The sequence below is a fragment of the Hydra vulgaris genome, chromosome 02 (assembly GCF_038396675.1).
Source record: "Hydra vulgaris chromosome 02, alternate assembly HydraT2T_AEP".
NCBI lineage: Eukaryota > Metazoa > Cnidaria > Hydrozoa > Anthoathecata > Hydridae > Hydra > Hydra vulgaris.
This window is the reverse complement of record NC_088921.1, coordinates 25,697,645-25,721,716: the sequence shown is the minus strand read 5'-3', so window position 1 is coordinate 25,721,716 and position 24,072 is coordinate 25,697,645. Positions and strand designations below refer to the sequence as shown.

Genomic DNA, 24,072 nt, shown 5'->3' with positions numbered 1-24,072 from the left:
AAAATACGATCACAAGACACAACGCATTCATGAGGAACACATCACTCGCATTAAAGATCATATTCGCATGTTTCCCACATACGAAAGTCACTATACTAGAAGTCACAGTGCATCTCGCCGCTTTCTACCTGCTCATTTGACGGTATCCACTATGTACAACATGTATAGAGAAAAATGCATACAGGATTCAGTCGAACCCCAAAAAGAATGGAAATTTCGGGACATTTTTAATCATGAATTTAACTTGACGTTCCATCAGCCACTAAAAGATACGTGCAAGAAATGTGACATTTTTAAAACAGACATTGAAATAGAAAAAACTAAACACAAAAAATCTCAACTAAAAGCAGCGCATGAGATTCATTTGCGCAAAGCAGAGAAGGCGCGTCAATCCTTAAAACTAGAAAAGGAAAATGAAGACAATAAACATGCATCTTTTTGTTTTGACCTGCAAAAGGTCATATCATTGCCTTGCCTTACAACCAATGAAGTTTATTATTGCCGGCAATTTTTAGTGTATAATCTAGGCATTCATGACCTTAAAAATGACAATGCAGTGATGAATGTATGGCATGAGGGAACAGCCTCACGAGGTGCAGGTGAGATCGGTTCATGCTTATTGGCATATTGTCAAAATCTGGCAAATAGGGATATTACGTCTATTACAGCATTCAGCGACTCGTGCGGCGGCCAAAATCGAAATATAAAAATTGCACTGTTATGGATGCAGACGACGAGTATTGAACTAGTGAATCATAAGTTTATGGTCTCTGGGCATTCTTATTTGCCTAACGATGCAGATTTTGGAATAATTGAGAGAGCAAGACCAAAATCCACAGAGATCTTCGTGCCAGAACAGTGGTACAAATTGATCGAGAACTGCTCTATGAAGAAGCGCTTCAGTGTTGCAAGATTAAGCATTGATAATTTCAAGAGTGTGGAGCCCTTGTTGAAATTAATTACAAATCGGAAAGTGGATGAGAGTGATCAGAAGGTCAACTGGCTGGATATGCAATGGCTGCAACTTAGAAAGAACGAGCCATACAAACTGTTCTTTAAATACTCTTTAGATGATGACGCATCATTCAGTTTCATTTCGCTAGCGAAACGCGGACGTCAAACGAATCTTAGTGAAGTGAGTTTGGCTCCACTGTACTGTGGAGCAACAAAACTGAGCAAAGAAAAATACTCAGATCTAATGAAACTGTTAAAGTATATTCCTCCCATCTATCATGACTTCTATTAAAAGTTGGAACACAGCGGTCACAACAAGGATGTACTAGAAGATAAACTGCTCGATGACAGCAGCGATGATGATCAGTAAATTCGTGTGGTTTTTATTGTACTGTTTGTAATAATGAGGACTATTTTTGCCGATAATTAGTAAATAGTAATTGTGTTTTTTTACAACGTAGTATGAATTTGTACTACTTGTCTTAATTTGAATTGCTATTGTAAAAGAATAATATGAAATTTGTTCATGATTTTACACTAAAATGATTTAGCGTTTTGTTGATTATGTTTAGAAAAAATGGACCATAGAAAAGTCCATAACTATAATTATATTATTAATAATTATTGAAAAATTTATTTGTGCATTTCACATATCTTGTTGTCTAAGAAAAAAGATTTAAAATGATACTAGACATCAATAATATTACATATGGCTGATTTATAATATATCCAAACACTAAGAACGCTTATTTCTAAAAATATAGAAATATGGACTTGGTCCACTTTTACTCTTATGGGCTCATATATATATATATATATATATATATATATATATATATATAATATATATATATATATATATATATATATATATATATATATATATAACAGATATTTATATTTAAATATATATAAAACAGATATACATATCAACCCTCGCAATTAGGAAAAATGAATTAATGAAAGTGGGCAATAATTTGCCGACCTCAATCTTTTTGAGGTCGGCATCAGGTCGGTAAAAATTATTTGATACAAAGGTCTGACCATAAAACATAGAAACAAGGTCGGTAATTTTTACGAAGTATATACGAGGAAAATTTTTACGGGTGTATATATATATATATATATATATATATATATATATATATATATATATATATATATATATATATATATATATATATATATATATATCCGTAATATATATATATATATATATATCCGTAATACGTAATATATCCGTAATATATATATATATATATATACCCGTAATATGTATTTATATATATATCCGAAATATATATATATATATTTATCCGTAATATATATATATATATATATATATATATATATATATATATATATATATATATATATATATATATATATATATATATATATATATATATATATATATATATATATATATATATAGTTACGAGGGGGAGAGGGTAGGTACAAAAATTTCAAAAATTGCCTTGCTTCTAAATAATGCTTATCAAATATCTTTGATACTAGGCTTAGATATTGTCGGATTTCAACGCCGTTTTTTTCAAAAAGACACCATCATTTAATTAACTTAATTGCACGTGCAATCTCTGATAATTTTGGGTAATAATTCGATCTGATAATTTTGGGAGGCAAATTGTTTGACTCTTCATCTATCTCTTTATCTACCTCAGCGCAATCGTTGATTAAATTAAAATCCAAAATTTCCCTATCTGTGATAGCAATTTTATCGCTTGTACAAATATCAAAATATATGTTTACGAAATTTTCAACAATAAAATTTTTGTCTACTAGACCACCTAATCTTAACTCGTTGATGTTCTTTTTAAACAATTTGAAAAAATCATATTTCCCATTTATACTTGCAGGCTGTATTTCCTGTGAGGTATCTGCCTTTCTAAAACAATTTATTACAGTGTTTTTTAAAACAGCATCCCATGACTTGACCACAATGCTCATAATTTCCAGAATGTTGATGTTTGGGGTCGCTTTAACAGCATTGATTTATTTGATCTGACGCCTCTTAACATTCATGCGATAAAAAGCATTCAATGCCTTTTTGACTCCCTGGTCCATTTGTTGAGTTTATGAGGCTGTGTTTGGTCGTAAAAATGCTATTTCAATTGCTTTGAGATTGCGTCAAGCCTTCTTATTTAGTAATAGTAATAGTAATATATTTAAATAAGTCCTCGTAGATAAAATGTCATATAATTAAAAACCAATCAAACAAAACCAACAAATTATACAAAACTTTATGGTTTGTGAAATATAAACTTTAAGTAAAAATAAAAATAAGCAATTGTTATTCATAGCAAGTAAGTTGATATCAAAATTGGGAAAAGGGAAAAAAGATTGCTTTCATTTAATTAAAGTTTATATTGGCTTTTTAGATACTATTTGTCATATATTATACATCTATGACAAATAGTATCTAAAAAGCCAATATTTGTAGCTGCTAAAGCACGAATTAATAAATAAACGTTCAGCTCATCTTCAGTAAAAGATGTACTGTTTGCAGCTGGAGAAAAAAATAATTGTCAATAACGGCAAGTTATTCCAATCATTGACAACACGATTTGTAAAAAAATTGTGACGAGCATTATTATATGTGAATTCACGCATTAGGACGTTGGAAGATGATCTGCGAATTGGTGGATTATGCCAATTGATACTTTCAAAACCGTTTTCTAGCTTAAACTGTTGGATTAAGTCGCCGCGTCTCCTGCGAGTTTCCAAAGTAATAAAATTGAGTCTACGACACCTTTCAGCGTTAGGTAATCCTATTAAATCATGAGGTACTTTTGTTGTTTTGTGCTGAATTTTTTCGATTTCTTTGATGTCACCTTTTAAGTAAGGACACCATACCGGAATAGCGAATTCCAGGTGCGGCCTAACATACGTAGTGTATAACTTACTCCAAACTTTCGCATCTCTTGATCTAAATGTTTTTTTAATAGGCCAAGTATCATATTCGCTTTACGTGTTTCAACCTGTATGTTTTGATTCCATTTTAGATCATTAGATATGAAGATACCCAGGTCCCTCTCAATATCCGTTGCCTCAAGAGTAAGTAATGTATTTCCATCATTCATTACATATTCATGATTGCTATTTCCATAACCAAGGTGCATAACTTTACATTTTGGAACATTTAACTCCATCAGCCATTCCTTTGACCATTCTCTGACAATGTTTAAATCATTTTGTAGGATCAGGCGATCAGCATCGTGAAACTCGGGTCTTATTTCTTGTAACAGTTTAGTATCGTCAGCATAGATTTTATGATCTGATTTTAACTTATCTGTTAAGTCGTTTATATAAATGATAAATAATGTTGGAGCAAGTACAGACCCTTGAGGAACTCCGCTTAGAACATCGATCTAGTCGCTAGAGTGTTCACCTAAAACAGTTCGCTGTTTTCTACTAATCAAATATGACTCAATCCATTTTAGAACATTGCCATTAATCCCATATGCTTTCAATTTATGAAGTAGTCTACGGTGAGAAACTTTATCAAACGCTTTCGCGAAGTCCAAAAATGCAATATCGACAAAATTTCTTTTACTTAACGCTTTCGTGATGTAGTCGACACTCTCTAATAAGTTAGACGTGCATCCTTTTTCTGACATAAATCCATGTTGATTATGTGAAATGCGGCTCGTTTTTTCAAGATATTTAGTTATCTATTCCCTAACAATCTTTTCCATTACTTTACATGGAGCTGATGCGACAGACACGGGTCTGTAATTAGCGGCATCGAGACGACTTCCTTTTTTAAACAACGGTGTGACGTGTGACTGTTTCCAAGCTGTAAGTGTCGAGCCTTCGGACAGTGCTTTATTGTAAAGTAAAGTAAGAGGGTAAGTCATTTGAGCTGCGCATTCTCTAAGTACCTTTGGACTAATGTTATCAGCACCAATAGATTTATTTAAGTTCAAACCTTTCAAATAAGCTAGCGTCGTTTCAAAATTAATAGTTATATCGCCTAAGTCTTCTTGATAATGCTTTCTCTCAAAAATAGGTAACTGACTACTTTTACTATCATCAACAAAAACTGATTTGAAGTGCTCGTCAAGTCTGTTTGCGATATGTATTACCTCTGTTAACGCTTCACCTTTTGCATCAGATATAGCACTAATAGATACATGAACATTCTGTTGCGCCTTAGCATAAGCGTACATCCTTTGGGATTACTTTTATCTGATGCTAGTGGTGCTTCAAATACTCGAACAAGACGTTTACGTGCTTTCTGCACTTGGCTTCTTAGTTTCCTATATTCACGAATCAGTGTCGCTGATTGCCAGTTAGTCGCAGATAAGTAATTGCCCAGTTGTTTTTTTTGCTTTATCATAGCCAGTATCTCCTTATTCATCCACGGCGCATAACGGGTGGTAAGGACTTTTTTTAACGGAATAGATTGCTTGCTGAGTTTATTATATTTATTGCCGAAAAGTTCATAGCACTTATTAGTGTTTTTATTTTCAAATAATTGCTTCCAGTTAGTTTCCATAATCTTTTTACCGAAATTTATATAGTCACCTTTATTAAAGTCATATTTTTTGTTTGAGAAAGTAGTCTCATTTTTAGAAAGGACGACATAATCCCAACTCAATATGCGATGACCTTGAGACAAATTATCTAACGGCAGAGAGCTAGATTATTTGATTACTTTTGTTTATCTTGTTGATAAGTCTGTAATAATTAAATCCAAAATTTTTTTGCTTTACCATTAGATGCTTCCAATGTTGAGAAATCAACTAATTGTTCTAGGTTATGATTAGCCAAAGTATCAAGAAAAACACTTGCCGCACTATTTTGACCACTTAGGAATTCGATCCTGTCATCATCGTGCCATTTAATCAGTAAAAATTTTCATTCAGGATTTATTTTGGGACTTTTACTGACAAGGTAGGCTTTTTGTACCTTTGAAACATCGTGGTTATAATATATATGTCGTGGTTATAATATATTATAAACACTTTTATAAGAATTAAAATTCTTCACCAAATCATGACCAGGCAATTTATCTGAAATACAAAAAATGACTTTTTTAAAGAACCAAATTACTTAAAAATCAAATAAATAAAAACAAAAACAAAAAAACACCAATAAAAACAGATTTCAAAGTACGTATCTCTTACAATAGTCAGTCATACAGTATAAGGGTTGAAATAAACATTCTGAGATTTGATGACATTAAGTGCTTTTTTTATTGTATCCAAAGCTTCACTTTAAATACAAATGATGCAACACAATGGTAATGAATATTCAATGTCTTGTAAGTTAATAAACACCATTTCTTTCCAATATTTATTTAGAAGTTTTTTTTCAAACTAGTTTTATAAAGAAACAACAGCTCATCAATTCTATGACTATTTTTTTTAAATTATGTTTTTTGACAATAGCTTCAGAAATCCTCCACTCATTTATCATGTTTTCTAAACAATATTGATGAATGTTTGAGATTCGAAAAAGTTAATAAACTATAAAACTTTCTGATAAATAAAACATTTAAAACCTCCCAAAATTAAAAAAAAATGATTACCCTAGCTTTAGACATTCAATGACTATGTGCGTACGTATAATATTATTTCTCGGAAAGAATCTTCTGTTGTTATAGGGAGACAAATCTTTTTTCCCAAACATATCACTAACATTGTTTTTTATTTAATTATTTAATCTCACGAACATTTAAAACATCTTTTTATACAAGTTCGGAAACCTTTGTTGACAATCAATGTTTAATATCGTGAGGAAAAAGTTCACTCTAAAAAGAGGTTAAAACAACACACATGTAATTACTAATCTAAGTAAAGGGGATAATTTTTTGGACATAATAGGCAGTTTAGTTTTTCTAGACTATACTAATGTATTTTGTTTCATCAAAGAATTTCAGATATCTCTCGATACTTGGTTCCTCTAATAGTTCTCGTCATATTGACGACCTGAAAATAGTCAATAGTGAATAGAAAATAGTGAATAGTCAGGTCGTCATATTGACGACCTGAAAATAAAATGGCAGAATTGATCAATCTTTTTATTGTAAAATTTTTTCTCACGTTTTAGAAAAAAATAAGACAAAAAAAGTTGATATTTTGCAAATAACATTAAATGAGTAAAATATACAATCTCTTTGATGTTAACTTTTGCAGGACATTCAAATTACTGTCTTCAATATTCACGTATTCACCTTTGTACCAGCTGTATTTAACTTCTGGTATAATATTAATTAAAAAAAACATTTACTTTTTTTATATTTAGTCTTTGGAAAGAATTCTAAGTTTTGATTATTTGAAACAATTACTAATAAGTTATTTATTTTTTACTTTTTGATTTTCTTTTGCATCAATATTCTTTTTCTTAGAATTGCGATCAATGCCATGATGACAGTCGAATCTTTTTAAGGAGTATTACGAAATTAGTGGGATGTTTATCATAACAACTTGTGGTTGTGTGAAAATAAATTTAAAAATTGAAACAAAATTATTCAAAAGTTTATTCGATGCAATACTTCATTAGGAAGAATGCTATTCAAGATTTACAAGCTCAGGCAAATAACAATTAATAATATTTTATGATCTTCAAAGTAACTTTTATTCTGTTAAGTCTTATGTTATCTCTTGGAAAGTTCATCAAAACTACTTGCTCTTTGTTGAACTAGTTTGAGTTCAGCTGTCTCATCTTGTGATCTTAGTGTTGATGGTTATCTTCCTTTAATTCGGAAAGACTCCAATAGTCGCATGCTTGGCCTAGGCATTTACATCTTTAAGAATTCACCCATATGTCGGAAAACTAGGTTTTTATCCGCAGACAATGTATGATATAAATAATTGTAATATTTAGTTGCAGGTAAGTTAAAAAGCATTTCTACCATTTATAATTTATAAATAAAATAAAAAGGTTTTTTAAAATTTTCTATTTTTTTTTTAAAGTAGAATATAACTTTTAAGTTTATAGAATCTTAAACAATAAAAATTTTGTTCTACTTAAATACTTAGGTGAATAATAATATAATAACATTATTTAACAATAATAAATGGAAACCAATCAGTTATATTAGCAGTAATCCATATTAAAAACATGAGCCTCAGTAACCAAAAATATAATAAACATATACTATTAAACGATGTTAATGAAAAAGTTGCTTGAGTGCTTTTAGAAAAATAACTTCAATATATAAAATTTCTAATAATTACTATTTAATTATATTATATAAATTAACTATAATTAATACTATTAAATTACTACTTAAAAGCTCCTACAAGCAATTAACTAAAAATTATCTTGCAAACATGAAATTTTTGTTAAACCACTAAAAGATGTTTTTCAGCTTCTTCAACAGAATTCTAAACACAGTTCGTTTTTTAACTAAAATTTTAATTTCCATAAATCAAAACCAAAACTATTCTGGATGTTTTTAAAAATAAGTTAAACAAATCACCTTGCAGACTTAAAACATCCTTGTTAGTGGTGTAGTGGTAGAGCGCTTGTCTCATAAGCAAGAATTTCCGAGTTGTTATTCTTATTGACAGTAAGAGTAACAAATTACAAATAATATTAATAATAAGTTACACTTATTTTCAATAAGTGAAATAAATTTATATAGATTGGTAAATACTTGATAAAAACATCGAACTTTTAAATTAACTTATAACTTATATTCATTTCTATATCCATTTAGAATTTCCTTTATTTTTTTATTTAATTGTGAAACTTATTTAATTCCGCTCAACTTGCAGCCAACAATTAAAACGCTTTTTATAATTGAAATAATTAAAAAAATGTAAACCACAGAACTTAATCAAAATTATATATGCATAATTAGGTATTTTTGCTAGTGAAATTTAATCGTATTTTGACTTTCTTGCGCTGACCCACCTATAAACATAAAAAACACAAACAAACAAAAAAAAAAGAAGTCTATTTATAGAAAAAGAAAAATTTTTTCTTATTTATAAATGTCCTTATTCCATAAATTTTTTTTTTAAAAATGAAAATTGTCATTTTATTTTTTATATTTTCATTAAAACAATGTTAGAGTAAGCTGGAGTAAGAAAAAACAAAAAAACAGTCAAGGCTTAGCAATTTTGTTTCCTTTGCATTTATTGCAGGTTAAAACAAAAAAATATTTAAAAATACCGTATTGTAGAGAATTTTGTGCACTATATAATAATGTAAAAATTGTTTTTAAAACTTTTTTGCCTAAACAAACTTTAAAATTCTCACCCAAGTAAAAAAAAAGTTTTTTTTGAAAAAATCAACTTCAAAACTCCCGATTTGGCTAGTTCCGGAAAAACGTTTTGAGCGAAAAATTGAGATAAATGTTTTTCGGAAAAAGAGTAAACATGCTTATTGTCACATTTATGAATGTCATAAGCGCGGCTAAATTAACTATTAACTTTGAATTAACTAAAACGTTGATAAGTATGAGAGCTTTTGCTATCTAAAAATTTTGCCATCAAAAATGATTCAAACTTACATTCGTAAAATACAAACAACTTACTCTGAAGAGCAATTCTTACTTGAAGTAGAAAAATCAAAAAAAGGCGAAATATCGCTCAGTAAAGTTTCAAGGCATAAACATACCAAAGTCAACTCTTCACATGCTTGTGCAGAACCACCGTGCTAAAAACAGCGTTTGAATTCGTTCTTGTTTCAGTAACTATCCGTTAAGCCGGATGGGGAGTCAGCAGAACGAGCATAAATGTCATTGCAGTAGTTGGGGGGGGGGGCTATTTGATATCTACAAATCAAAGTCATCTGATTCCACCAAACGGTATTCGAGGAAAAGAATGGTATCAATGTTTCACGAAACAATGAAGCCATAAATTAAGCGTCATAGTAGCAGGCATTATTTCGTCTCCCAGAGCTTCTTCCTGTACCTAGGACAAAATAACAAGATATTTCAATATACTTTAAAAATAATTTCTTGAAGCAATAACGCTTTGAGTGATAACTCTTGAAGCAATAACACTTGAAGCAGTAAATAACTCTTGAAGCGAAAACACTTTTACAACAATAACACTTTGTGCAATATGTGGAGATTTGTCGAAATCGGATTTTCAGGTAATCAAAGAAAACAGCACATAATTCGCCGGCTTGGCGCTAAATACCCTATAAATGGGTTGGTAACAACGAAATAATTAGTTAGACAGTTGGTCATTGTGTCAACTTTACTGGTATCATTCTGCCATCACTTGTAGTTTACAAACCAATATAACGTTTGTACAAAGATTGTTGTGTAAGCGGACCACCAAACATCATATTTACAACATGCAAGTCGGCTTATATGGAACAGAAACAATTAATTATACTGGCAAACAAATTATTTCCAGCTAATTAGTTTGGTCTACTTAAATTGAGTAATTTAATCAATTAGTTTTTTTCAGTTACAGGTATTCACATTTTAGTCATGGACGGACATGTCTCACTTGTTACTTACGATGTTACACGTATTTACATTGACAATAACATCAGGCTGATATCGTCCCACATACTTCAACCGTAAGACGTAGGTGTATATTTTCACATTAAACAAAATTGGTGCTAGTTACTTACAGAACTTAATGCAGTGACAAGTTTTAATAACTTAATAAAAGAAAGTTTCATTCAACTACAAGCAAAACTTTTTAGCTCTGGTGACGCATTTACACGAACACAGATAATCGTTGGATTTCATAACACTGTTTTGTTTCCACTTAATAAAAGCAAAGTTGATTAATCAAAACTACAAATTGCTCAAACATTTACCAAACAAGTACCATCTCAGCTTGCTTCACCATCCTTAACTGACCTGCGTCATCATTCTCATCCCAGCCTATATCATCATTTAACTCCAACGATTATATATCATCATCTAACTCCAACGATTGCCAACTTCAAAATTTAGCAACAATCTATATCATCATCTAACTCCAACGATTTGCCAACTTTAAAATTTAGCAACAAAAATATTGACTTCTGCTTAAACGTATCAAATGTTGCAACAATTCGCAGAAAAAACTCAAAGTCAATTTGAAAATCGTTTTACAGCACCACCATGTTGACACACAAAAAAACCCAAAAAAGTAAACATTCCAAGAATTGAAGGCCAGTGTCTTAGTACATCTGAGGTGCTCGAGAAACTAAAGCAAGACAATGAGGCCAAAAGGTCAAAGCAGTTAAAAAACCCAAGATTGACTTCAGTGAAGCTTTATATGAAACTTAGCAATTGCAACAATTAAAAAAACCGAGACAAGACAAAGACATAAAGAGGTGCAAAAAGTGTCGTAGAGTTTGGGAAGAAGCATTGCTAACTCAAAACACCATGTGGTACCATTGTGAAGCTTTTAGTTGCAAGTCTTTGAGTTGTCGGTCGTGTTTAGCCAAAAAAAAAGACAAAATTGGTGAAGAGTGTTTTTGCATGAAAAAATGCCACGGACCTGCTTCTGACCATGAAACAACTCAAGTTTACTTTATTATTAAATTGTTTTTTTGTATACTTGATTAAAATAATTTTATCAACTTAACTTCTAATAAGATACTAATCTTTCCTTTATTTCCCCTTCGCTATACGGAGTAGAATAGCATTAAAAAATTAAAAAGGTATTTAAAATTGATTGCATTAATTGCAACTGCAAATAATTTAACTTATTAAATTTACGTTATTACTGATTACCTATTTTAAAATATCTGTAGTCTATTTTGACAGTTAGAGTTGGATGAAGTAAAATTGACGCTTTTTATTTCTTACAATTTAGGTGCACACACATACAAAAAGTCTAATAATGTAAATAATCTATGTATTAATTACTGAAATTAAAAATTTCTTTAAATAAAATTTCATTAGTACATAAAATGACAACAAACAGCAACAAGTGCATTATACATTTTTACGTATAAGCAAATTGTTCGATGTTCAAAAAGCACTATATTTAGAAATATTTGACACTTACTACAACAAATATAAGCCTGCAAGCAGCAACAACTTGAAAATCAGTACAAAACTGAAGATTATTGTTTTGATCAAAACTAGGGCAACATCTCCAGACAAATTGTTTAGACTATAAAGAAAAATCATTAGGCCAAGTCTTCTAAGTTAGATAAATCTCCAGATCGTAATTCTGAAAAAAAAATTAATCGCAAAAATTTGTACAATATAGTTATACAAAAAGTTGTGTAAAAAAGAATGCTTTTTACACAATTTTCAACAACTTCTTGCTATTATTTTTTTTCCACAACACAACAAAATTGTTTAAAAATAGCAAAACTATTTATGGATTAAATATAGACATTAGATACATGTTTATAAAGGGTTTTGGGGTCAAGGATTTCATTTTTGGACTCTATTTTAATTCTGGAGTGGTCATGACCTAATGTACTAATGCTGCTAATGTAGCTGCAAAGCATTTTCATCATAAGATCATAATTTGTTTGAGGCCTGTAGAATTTCATTGTGTAGTGCTCTCTAACATTAATATTAGGGTGTATGAAATGACTATTTTTCACAATGAAATAACTGGTTTTCCATTTTATGGGCTTATTTTAAAAGAACAAAACACGTTTGACACATTTAAAGGATAATTTTTTAGATGAAAACAGCATTTTAGAAAAGTTTTTAGATGACATTAAAACTAAAAGTCCTAGAAAATGTAGTTTTCTCGCTTTCAACACAACAAGAAATTAAAAACTTTTTTTTCTCGTAAACAAACCAATTTCTTTTTAAACTAGCTACTTCTTTTTTTTTCATAAATAAAAACTTTTTGCATAAGTAAGAATAATGAATGTTCTCTTCAGTGATGGATCGAGCATTTTTTGGTGTTTAAGATAGCTAACTTCTAGAAATGGAGCAAGCTCCAAACATTTGTATGTTTATATTTATGTCAAATAATGAGGCTTTGCAAAAAATTACAATGATGAGAGGCTGGGAACAAATAAGACCCAAATTTCGTCACAAAGCCCCCATATTTCTTCTTATTTCAATATATGATGTCAATCGACTAATATAAACTTTTAAGATATAAAAATGTTGTAAAATTGTTTTATTTTTCATTTTTGTATAACTTTTTACATTTTTACCAATATTTAAAAAATAAAATATTGCAATTTTTGTGGTAAAATTGATATACTGGTGCAATCTGTTCAGAATGCCAAAGAATGATAAATCCCTAGTTGAAGAATGGGCACTACCAACCACAACTAAATTCAAGAAGTGGTTAGCACAAAGCACATGCAGAGCTATAGGATTCATTTGTAGAATTTTTGACTGGGCACCAGATTTCTTTCTTTTCATATTAGAAACATTATCATACAACTGGCCCTGATAGTCTGACATATTTAGTTTCAACTCCTTTGCTCGCTCTAAAAATGTGTCAAAACGTCCTTTTCCTGAGCTGTCACTGATTTGAAGGTATACAAAAAAAGATTTCTTTATTTTGACTTTATTACCTGCATCACACTGAACAAAACGCAAAATGACTGTTTACTGGTTACTGGTTAGAAATTTATTTATTGGCTCTTGGTTAGAAAAATCTGGAGTACATACCAGACTTACTCCATAGTAATTAGATATCATTAGTTTTTGCAGGTTTTCCTTTTACCTCTTCCTCTTTTGCAATAAGTTCCATTAACTCATTCTGGATTTTGATGCTGAGATAGTGATGATGTGTTTTTTTTGTTTTTGTTTTTTGTTTTTTTTTTTGTGTGTTTTTTTTTAGCAATTCCTTTTTGGAGTAGCTCAAATAGATCCAAAATGTTTACATTATGTGGTAAGCCGAGAACTTCTTCGGATCCTCTAAAGACCTAATTTTTTTCTAACAAAAACTTTACAATGTCAATGAGACGCTTGAGGAAATCTCTCTAGAATTGTCTTTTTTTAAGAAAAAACTGCATTTCATGTTTATCTATAGATGATTCATTACTGATATCTTCTTTGAGCTGCATCTATTGTCTGAAACACTTTTGATGGGAAGTGCCTGTTTCAACTTCTTTAATATCCCTCCCATGTACTTGTACCACTACAAAATTGACTTTCATTTGTTTCATAAAGTTTACGACAAAAGCAAAATCCTTTGTTCAATTTTACCGAATACACAAGCCATGACCGAGGCACAGCTTCTCCATTGTTAATCACATGTTTGTAATGGACCATTAAAATCGACGCATTGGATCGACTTTTCATAGAAAGTTAATGTCAACCTGTTGAGAGCCTCATTTGACTCACATCGTTAAGCATCAATTCATACCAGCTGGCTGTATCACAAGTGACAGATGTAAATGATTGCAATGAAAGAGTGTATACTTTTTATGCTGTGTCTGGCTGATTATTGGCAATATTTAACTGTTCATGAATGCCCACATCTTTAGAGCAATTTTTTTCATTGCTGGCGCAACCACTATGAATAGGTGTAAAGAATGCTGTAAGTTTGGGAAGTTTACTAATTGCATTTTTTGTTGCTGCTGCCTCTTATTATTAGTTGCATATTGAAGGTTTCATTATCTAAACTGAAAAGAAAATACTTGATGTGCATACATGATAACTGACTGTAAAACAATATGTTAAATGTATACAATGTATAAAAACTTTATAGTATCAATGATAAGGTTTAGATTTGAAAGAGGAAATAAATGATTTTCTTTGTCTGCACATCTGTATGCACTTTGTATGAACATGCACATTACACACAAGTATGTTTAAATGCTTTACACAATGTTAACAATAAATTATTTTATTTAACTTCGTAATGTACCACACCATTTTTTTGCAAATATAAATGATTTTGTAAATTAAAATATGCAATTTATAAATAAACCTATATATTATTGGAAAAAATTGTGTGGTACATAATAAAATTTATTTAAATAATATGTAGAATACATTGTATGAAGTATTCAAAAACAATATTCATACAAAGAAATTATTTTTTATTTTTAAAAAAATAATAAAGACTTTTATATATTTATTCTTATTTTCTTTGTATTCTTGTTAACACGTTTGCTGCCTTTTCAATATGCTTTGTTTCTTTGCCGAGCCATAATGTCTGCAATGATTAAATTTTGCCGAGGCTGTTTTTCGCGGTTTCATTCTTATTGCCAAGGCTAGATATCAACATTTCAATAAATAAAACCTTTTTAATCTAAAATAATTCTATAGTGTTCTTTATTCTGAATATAATTGACAAAAAATAAGAACAACGATTATACTCGTACTTTGGCAATGAAGAAGATATTTTTTTCTCCAGTGCCGAAGTACGAGTTTACTCGTGACACCGTAATGAGTAAAAATCATTGTGGTGACTACACCTTATCAAGATGTAACTGAGAACTTGAAAGTTGTAATTAAGAAACGTAACATGTAATTTAGAACATGAAAGCTGTAAATAAGAAATCGTAAGATGTAATTGAGAAGATAAAAATTGTAATTGAGAAATGTTTGTAATATACGTTATCAAAAAGAAGTTTTTTGTACTTTTAATTTTGTTGCTTTAGTTTACCTTGTAATATTAGGTTTGATCCTAATTTGGCCAAGGTGGCCATATAGGTTGGTTTTCAATAAATAATAATATACTATCAATAAAATAAAAGAGTGATGAAAAAGGTATTTTTGGTTGGCGGTAACTTCATATCTTCCACGGAAATTTAAATTTCCGCTAAGGACCCAATTGTATTTAATTGTAATTGAGTCGCAAAATGACGATTTGGTCGTCATTTCGCGAGGAACATTCAATAACTCATTCGATGAAGATAAAACATAATGTTTTCTTTTAACTTATTCGGTTGTATGTAATTCATGTCTACAAATTGGACAAGGTGGTTTTGGTTGTTCCAAAAGTGGATGTAAACAAATTTAGTTAAATTTATGCACGGATTCAATTTAATAACAGACTTTCTGTTTACAGTGTATTGACAAATAACACAATGACCTTCCAATTCCATTACTGTATTACTGTATTGCTGGTGCATACAAATGCTAAATTTGATATTATTAACTTATTAAAATGCATGTACAAGAAGATTTTTTATAATGGCCTTTAAGTTGACATTGTGAATTTGCAATTACAAAAAATGTATTCTTATTTCCATATTACGATTTCTTAACTAGAACTTTTGTTTTTCAAATTACATATTGCGATTTCTTATTTACATGTTGTATTTCTCAATTACATTTTAAAATTTCTTAATTACATTTTGTGTTTCTTAATTACATATTGTGACTTCTAAATTACATGTTGTATTTCTCAAATGCATCTTACTTTTCTTAATTACAACTTTCAAGCTCTCAATACAAGTTTCGATCTCATATTAGCTCAACACAGATATTCCACAATTGGATCAGCACATATGATTATGGAAGATTGTGAGGATAGTGAAGGTGATGATATTGAAGATTCGGATTCATTTTTCGCTTATACTACAACGTCTTCAAGCTTGACTGTATCAGAATCAGATTCTAAAAATAATAACACTGAAGAAAGTGATGGCAATTAGTTTACAGAAGTTCATCTAGCAGTCACTGCAGAAGATTTTTTATTGCCGCCGAAAAGAGCCAGAACAACAGGTGGTCTTGCTTATAAACAAAATCAAAACAAAGTTCAACAGGTAGATCTTATAAGTAATATTTTGCCTGACACAACAACTTCTGAAACAAATCCATCTAGAAATTTAAACCAATGGAAAGATGATTCAAATATTGTAAAACAAATTCAATTTGCTGTCAATCCTGGTTTAAAGATAAACATGGAGAGCAAAAGACCATTAGATTTCTTTAGACTTTTTGTTACAGAAGAGCTTATAAATACTTTGGTTGTTGAAACTAATTGCTACGCAACGCAAGAAATAAATAAGTAGCGTCCCCTCAGAAGAAGCTCACGTTTTAAAGATTTGAAATCAATAAATTAAGAAGATATGCAATAAATTAAGAAGATATGCGGCAGTTTCTTGAAGTTCTTCTTCATATGGGGTGTGTCAAAATGCCATCTTTAAAACACTATTGGTCTAAGAACAGTCTCTATAGAGTTCCCTTATTTTCTAGAATAATGCCACGAAATAAATTTCAACTAATGTTACGATTTTGGCATTTTATAAACAATGAAGATTCAGGTAGTGGACGCTTGTGTAAAATTAATGGACTTCTCGATCACTTAAATAATACAATGGATAACATCTACTGTCCTAATAAAAATATATCAATCGATGAGTCAATGATGCTTTGGAAGGGACGTCTTGTATTCAGGCAGTATGTGAAAAATAAAAGTCACAAGTATGGTATAAAGTTCTATGAGCTTTGCGAATCAGATGGTATTGTACTAAAATTAAAAATCTACTCTAGCGAGACAACTCTCGGTAAACATTTGTTGGGTCAAACGGGAGCTATTGTTTTAGATTTAATGGAAAAAATTCCGGCAAAACGTTATCATTTGTACACCGATAACTTTTACAATTCCTTTGAGTTAACAAAGCACATGATAAATCAAAAAACATACATTTGTGATACTTTAAGAACTGACCGAAAGTCAAATCCAAAAGATTATACAAAAGCGAAACTGAAACAGGGAGACGTTATAATCAGAAGCAGAGAGGGTGTAGTGGTTGCTAAATGGAAAGATAAAAGAGACGTGCTAATGATTAACAACTTGCATTCGTTGCTAATGATTGAATTGACAAACAGGAGAGGAGAGAAGAAAATGAAACCCAATGTTATTAAAGATTACAATTAATGTATGTCAGGAGTAGATAGGGTGGAACAAATGTTATCATATTATGATTGCCTAAGAAAGACAATTAGATGGTATAAAAACGTAGCACTGCATCTCTTTGATACTTTTTTGATTAATGCTTACTGTCTAAACAGCAAATATGGACTAGATAAAACAATTTCCTTGCTTCAGATATGAGAATTAACTGTTACGGATTTATTAGGTGCACATTTAAATGAAATTGTGCCTCGAATCACCAATAATAGCTTTCACTACTTATCTTTAATACCACCAAATGAAAAGAAAAATTCAAAAACTATGTCAAGTCTGCTCTAAAATAAAACGTAAAGAAACACGATATAAATGCGCTGTTTGTGAAAAAAGACCTCCGTTATGTATTGGCGAATGTTTCAGAATTTATCATTTAAAAGAATAGGTTTACACTTTAATTTACATGAAATAAAATTAAAACATTATCAATATTTTACTTTGATCTGTTTTAAGCTATTTCTGTCTTTATCCGCATTTAAATTAGGTTCTTTGAATTTTTAAAACAAAAACTTGAATGTAATATTTTCTGAAATCAAATGTAAAGTTTATAAAGAAAAAGAAAAAAAGTGAATAGACAAAGCCAGTCATGCACAAATATTATTTGAAATAAGTTAGTATAACTACGAGTTTACTCGTAGTTGGCAAACTAATGACACCGGCTTACTACGAGTATTGTCGTAGTTGGCAAATATCAAAGTCCCGCTAACTACAAGTATACTCGTAGTCGGCAAATAGATGACACCAACTTACTACGAGTATACTCGTAGTTGGCAGCGAACATGTTAATGTCATAATAAAGTAATGAACAAGCAAAAAGTATCATGCTTTGCTGATAATAGAAAACCTCTAAAATGTATATGTATTAATATACCTATATTTTATCTATAAACTTTATAAAAAAAAAATTTCTGCTTAAGAGCCATTTTCTGATAAAATCTGGCAAAAGTACTGTCGGCTCAAAAGTGATATCTTTTAATCGCGCTCAATTTTATATACAGTAATGCAAATAGGGTAAAAAAGAAGTCTGTAAATTTTTTTATTTTTATTATTTCTAGTTCCTGAGTTATGGTCGGTCAAACTTTTGCCCTTTTAATACTTGGAAAGTCACTTTTGGAGTTTTATGATTTTTAAACTAAGATTAAAAGCAATGAGACAACTGCACCCTAAGTTTCTTTTCATATTATGGAAGTATAGGTAAAACTTTAAAAAAAAAATAAAAAAACCTGAGAACAACCCTTCCTTTTTTTAAAAATCATAAGCTGAAATCACACATTTTTGAATTTGGGGCCTACTTTAAATGCATTTATCTCGGAGCGTAAAAAGTGCACGCGACTTATCTTATTCTTATTTGAAAGAGTATCTCATTTTTATTTGAATGGTCTAAAGAAACTGAGAGGATATTGTTTACAAAAAAACTTATGAGTCATCAAAGTATCAAAAAATGTTTTAATTAGCGTTCAAATATCAGCCATTATGGGAAATGGGAAAGGTCCCAAGATTGAAGATACAGATTTTATATTACTCCATATTACAATTTTTTTAATGGGAAAAAAAAACTTAGGGGGTAATATTTCATTGTTAAAATAACTCCACCACAAAAAGTTAAATTTTTTATATATTTAAAAAAAAAACCGAATGTAGCAGCGGAATTAATCAATGTATTATATGATGTCCTTATCTTATTATGTCATTGCTTGTGTCATAAATCAGTTTTACATATCCTATATCTTTGATTTTAATGCATTGTTGCTTGAAATGTCTTTCGGGCTTTTTCAAATTGATCATCCATAAGCTTATAGTCTCCAGACTGTTTTAACGGTAAAGGTTGTAGAATTCCACAAATGATTTCACTGTCTTTGTAGTTTATAACATCAGGAAAAGCTCGCCACTTAAAAAGGTTCTTGACTGCAGAAGCATACTTCATTCAGCTCACATTATAACCATCACTGAGAACCTCATATGAGTAATGATTTTTCTAATTTGAAAAATAGTTTGAAAAATCTGATTCTCATTTGACAAAAGTAAAACTTCGTTTAAATTTAGTGACACATTCAATATGATCAAATAGTGTTTAAAAAAAATGTTCTTATTTGAATGAAAAACATTTTTTTTAAACATTAATGAAAATGAAGTACCTTATTTATAATCCCAGGATACCAATTGCACATATAAATAACAACAATCCAATCGTTTTCATGCCATGCACCAGATAAATCAATGACAACGCTTATAAATTCCTTTTCAAATTCTTCATTTACTAATTCTTCTTGATCTACAGAAAGAAAAATATAAATATTTATACAAACACTTGTACAAATATTTATAATTACAAAATAATATTAAAATATATATTAATGAGAGTAGATATAAAAATTATTACCTTGATCTGCTGTCTCTTCTTCTTCGTTATCCGCATTAGTCCTACCAACATCAATTAGTTCATTTAATCTTTTGTCTTTTTTTAGCTTGCTCCAACGTGAAAAAGTGATCTTATTTGCTGAGTTGTTACGTATTCGGAGACTTAAAACTCTTTTCTTATCAAAAGATGCACCTGCTCTGAGCTAAACTTTTTTCCAGATACTTCACCTTCCATAAAGAGTTTATATAATATATCTTTTTGTCTCATACTATACCGGAAGGTACTGCGTATAGGTAAAGCCCAACCTTTAACATATTTTCTAATGTCAGAACATTCTTTATCAAATACCTGCTGTTGTGAGTTTGGTTTATAACTATGTAAGTTTGACTGAACTTGCATCTTCATTAAGAAACTCTGTCTCACGTTATCCATTCCTGATTTTAAAGTGCTGACAATGTGTCTTCCCGGCATCATGTGTTCTTCTATTTCTTCTGATGTATGGAATGATCCATTACAAATTGGCTCAGAGGAAAAGTGAAACAAATTTAGTGAACTATCTTCGCGAAACTTTTCCTTCATATTGCTTTTAAAAACTCTTATTTTCTTGTCAGTATCACTATATGGGTGTGTTAAAAACATCTGCAGATTAAAATTGACATTAGAATATTCTTGTTTAACTCCATCGCCAACTGCATAGTATCGCCACATTGTCATATAGTTATGAAAGAACTCAAACGAATGATACTGATTTATTTTAGCTATTTTTGTTCCACTCAACTTGCTTTTGCCCTTGATAGTGGCAACACCAACAGCAGAATTTTTCAGGCCATGTCCGTAATGTAAAGCAGTATAAATATCCTTTGCACACATCAAATCGTTACCAGCATCAACAAAGCTACGAATCAATGATTTTGCTCCGGCAGCTTCTCTGTCGCACTGATCCTTGCCACGACAAGGTTTGTTGTAATCGTAGCGCTTAAGCTGTATTTGGTTATTTTTGCACAACATAAAGAGAGCTTCCATTATAAAGTTACCACGGTACGATGAAGCATTGTCGGATTTTGCAAAGAGTTTATTAACACCAGAATTGTCATGCTTAAACTTCGGAAGAACTAATTGGGCAATTGATAGTGTTTCCGATAAACCTTGCTCACACCTATAAAGAGCTGTAAAATAGACCTTTTTATGTAAAATGTTATTTTTCTTAGAGAAGAAAATGTCTACATGCAGTGACATCCCCTTTTTTCCAAAATATTCTTTTTGACCTTCCTTGAATTTGGATGGTAGAACTTTTTGGCAATAGTCTTTCAACCAAAATCCAGTTTCTTCATCAAGACTTTCAAAAGCAAAAACTTTGGCTTTTTTCTGTTGACAATCACGCATTAAATGTTTTTTATAATCAATGATATCTTTTTCAGCAATTTCAATATCATAAATAGTATCCTCGTCGGCTGAATTATTTGATGCTAATCTTTTTATCTCAACTAAGGAATTGTTTTAATTTTCACACTCATAAAAAACCTTATCATTAGGTGCTATTGAAATCTGTTGCAATTGCTTGCCGGTTATATCACTCAAATCAAATATTGGGCAGTGGGAGATTTAGGGTAGGTCGCACTGCAGCTAAACTGGAAATTATTTTTGTAATATCGTTTGCTGCGTTCAAATAAATTACTCAGCTCTCTATTCTGGTACTTTAAAGATAAATCTTGCAACATAGAGAAACCATTCATAGCTGCAGCAGTAATATCATCCAGTCCCGCTAAACATTTTTGTTGAGATGGTTTAACAGCATGAAGTGTTCGCCACAAACTGCTTTCCGATAAAGAAGAGTAGTTCTCACTTCTGCAAACTTCATTATAAAATGCAATTGTATGACTCATTTTAGCTGTCAAAACTGCACGAGATATTTTACATACATCATTTGAGTCAAATTTAATTTTTGTGACTCCATATGCAACATCTTGAAGAAGATTGCTGTTAAATATATAATCGAGAAAATGTTCAGATTTTTTCTGGTCTAGTCGATTTCGCGTAATTTCTTTTTCGACAAGAATAGTTATACCTATGTTAGCACTCTTCATTTTTCGTGACTAGTATATCTTGTATTTGGAGCACCCAAAAACTTTCATAAGTGACTTCTTAGTAAATTTTTCATGTTCAATTAAACACAGAACAATATGTTTACCCATAGGTCACTTTCTTCATAAATTTTAACAAATTTTTTTAGATCATCAGGTACTGCATCATTGTCTGAAGTTTCCAAAGATCTATTTAAAACAATTGAGATAAAGTCTTCACTCTGATCTGGGGCAACAGCTTCAGCGAACCTCTTTGCAAGCTGTACCTTGGCTCTTACAAATTTTCTTCGTAAATTATTTTTGGTTCCATTGCTGAGATCAGCTATCTTTTTATTCTTTATCTGAAACTAAAAAGGGTTGATGTGGAGTGCTTCTGATAAGTTGTTACCAGTAGATGTAGCACCTTCAACCTTTTCTCCAGAAAGTAAAATTTCTTTAGGCTCAAAATCAAAACCAGTTGTGTCCTCAACTAACTCTTCGTTAGTGGCAGTACTTGTTTTAGTTTGAATAAGAATGCGCTCCGACTTAAGGTGATTGTGACAAAATACGGAACCTACAGGAATATTTTTGTTGTAATATTTTGAAACATTTGTTGACATATTTTTTGAAACACTTCTTACAGATGGTGATTTTTTACCAACACTTAGTTCATGCATTGGATGACAGCATCTTCTTGGAGGAACCCAGCCAATACCTTGAATTTTAACAAAAATCAAAATTCGAAATATTTATTTTAAAAGTTTAGTAATTAAATTTTGTTGTTGTTGAAATACGGTTGTAAGCAAATTCTTACCAAAGTTAATTCTATGGTAAGGACATATATAGTCGTTATCAGAAAGTGATATGCACCTTCGGTTTTCTATAAGAGACGTTTCTGCCCATTCTGTCTCGTGGTGCGCCTTTAAAACCTAAAAACATAAAACTTAGATATTATGCAATGCAAACTGAGGGAATTAAACAACAATCGTTTTACACTACTATATGATGTTAGCAGGGTTTTTTTTGACAACTGCTAAGAGCATTTCTTACTTTATTTTTTACAAAGTGTGCTTTGACACTCAAATTCAGATCTTGTATCTTGAATAACCTTTTTTCATTGCAACGAGAATATGTTCCACACTTGACATCATTAACTTTGCAAACATTTTCAACAACAACCTCTTGCTCTGACATATTTTTTGCAACTAAGTGTTTTTTTTTAAAGTACATTAAGCATAAAATGCTCATTCTCTGTTCTGAATAATTCAGAAGTAAATGCTCAATAAACCATACTGAGTAACTGTAAATTAAGAAATAATGCCTAACAATAATTAATTATGTTCAATAAACATCAAGTTAAAAACGTTTACTGAAAAAAAAAATTTTCAAGTCCACAATCATATAAATGAAAAAAAAAAAAAACAGATTTAGCATCATTTTGACGTAAAGTTATTTCAACAATGTAATATTACCCCCTAAGTTTTTTTTTTGCATTAAAAAAATTGTAATATGGAGTAATATAAAATCTGTATCTTCAATCTTGGGATCTTTCCCATTTCCCATAATGGCTGATATTTGAACGCTAATTAAAACATTTTTTGATACTTTGATGACTCATAAGTTTTTTTGTAAACAATATCCTCTCAGTTTCTTTAGACCATTCAAATAAAAATGAGATACTCTTTCAAAAAATAATAAGATAAGTCGCGGGCAATTTTTACGCTCCGAGATAAATGCATTTAAAGTAGGCCCCAAATTCAAAAATGTGTGATTTCAGCTCATGATTTTTAGACAAAGGAAGGGTTGTCCTCAGGTTTTTTTATCTTTTTTTTTTAAGTTTTACCTATACTTCCATAATATGAAAAGAAACTTAGGGTGCAGTGGTCTCATTGCTTTTAATCTTAATTTAAAAATCATAAAACTCCAAAAGTGACTTTCCAAGTATTAAAAGGGCAAACGTTTGACT

At 30.4% G+C, this 24,072-nt stretch overlaps 2 protein-coding genes across 2 annotated transcripts; one reads left to right on the top strand and one right to left on the bottom strand.

The window, feature by feature from the left end:
* The first annotated feature begins 16,865 nt into the window (after nucleotides 1-16,865).
* On the top strand, nucleotides 16,866-17,657 carry LOC136075958 (piggyBac transposable element-derived protein 4-like). Its single transcript, XM_065789409.1, has one exon. It carries the CDS (start codon nucleotides 16,866-16,868, stop codon nucleotides 17,655-17,657), a length of 792 nt encoding a protein of 263 aa, XP_065645481.1.
* Nucleotides 17,658-19,284: 1,627 nt separating this feature from the next.
* LOC136076837 (uncharacterized) lies at nucleotides 19,285-23,393 on the bottom strand. The gene is made up of 5 exons (XM_065790411.1): nucleotides 23,157-23,393; nucleotides 22,921-23,035; nucleotides 20,068-22,821; nucleotides 19,823-19,959; nucleotides 19,285-19,662 (listed from the first exon to the last, which is right to left on the bottom strand). The coding sequence occupies exons 1-3, from the start codon at nucleotides 23,352-23,354 to the stop codon at nucleotides 22,475-22,477; spliced, it is 660 nt and encodes a 219-aa protein (XP_065646483.1). The 5' UTR covers nucleotides 23,355-23,393; the 3' UTR covers nucleotides 19,285-19,662; nucleotides 19,823-19,959; nucleotides 20,068-22,474.
* Between the last annotated feature and the right edge of the window lie 679 nt (nucleotides 23,394-24,072).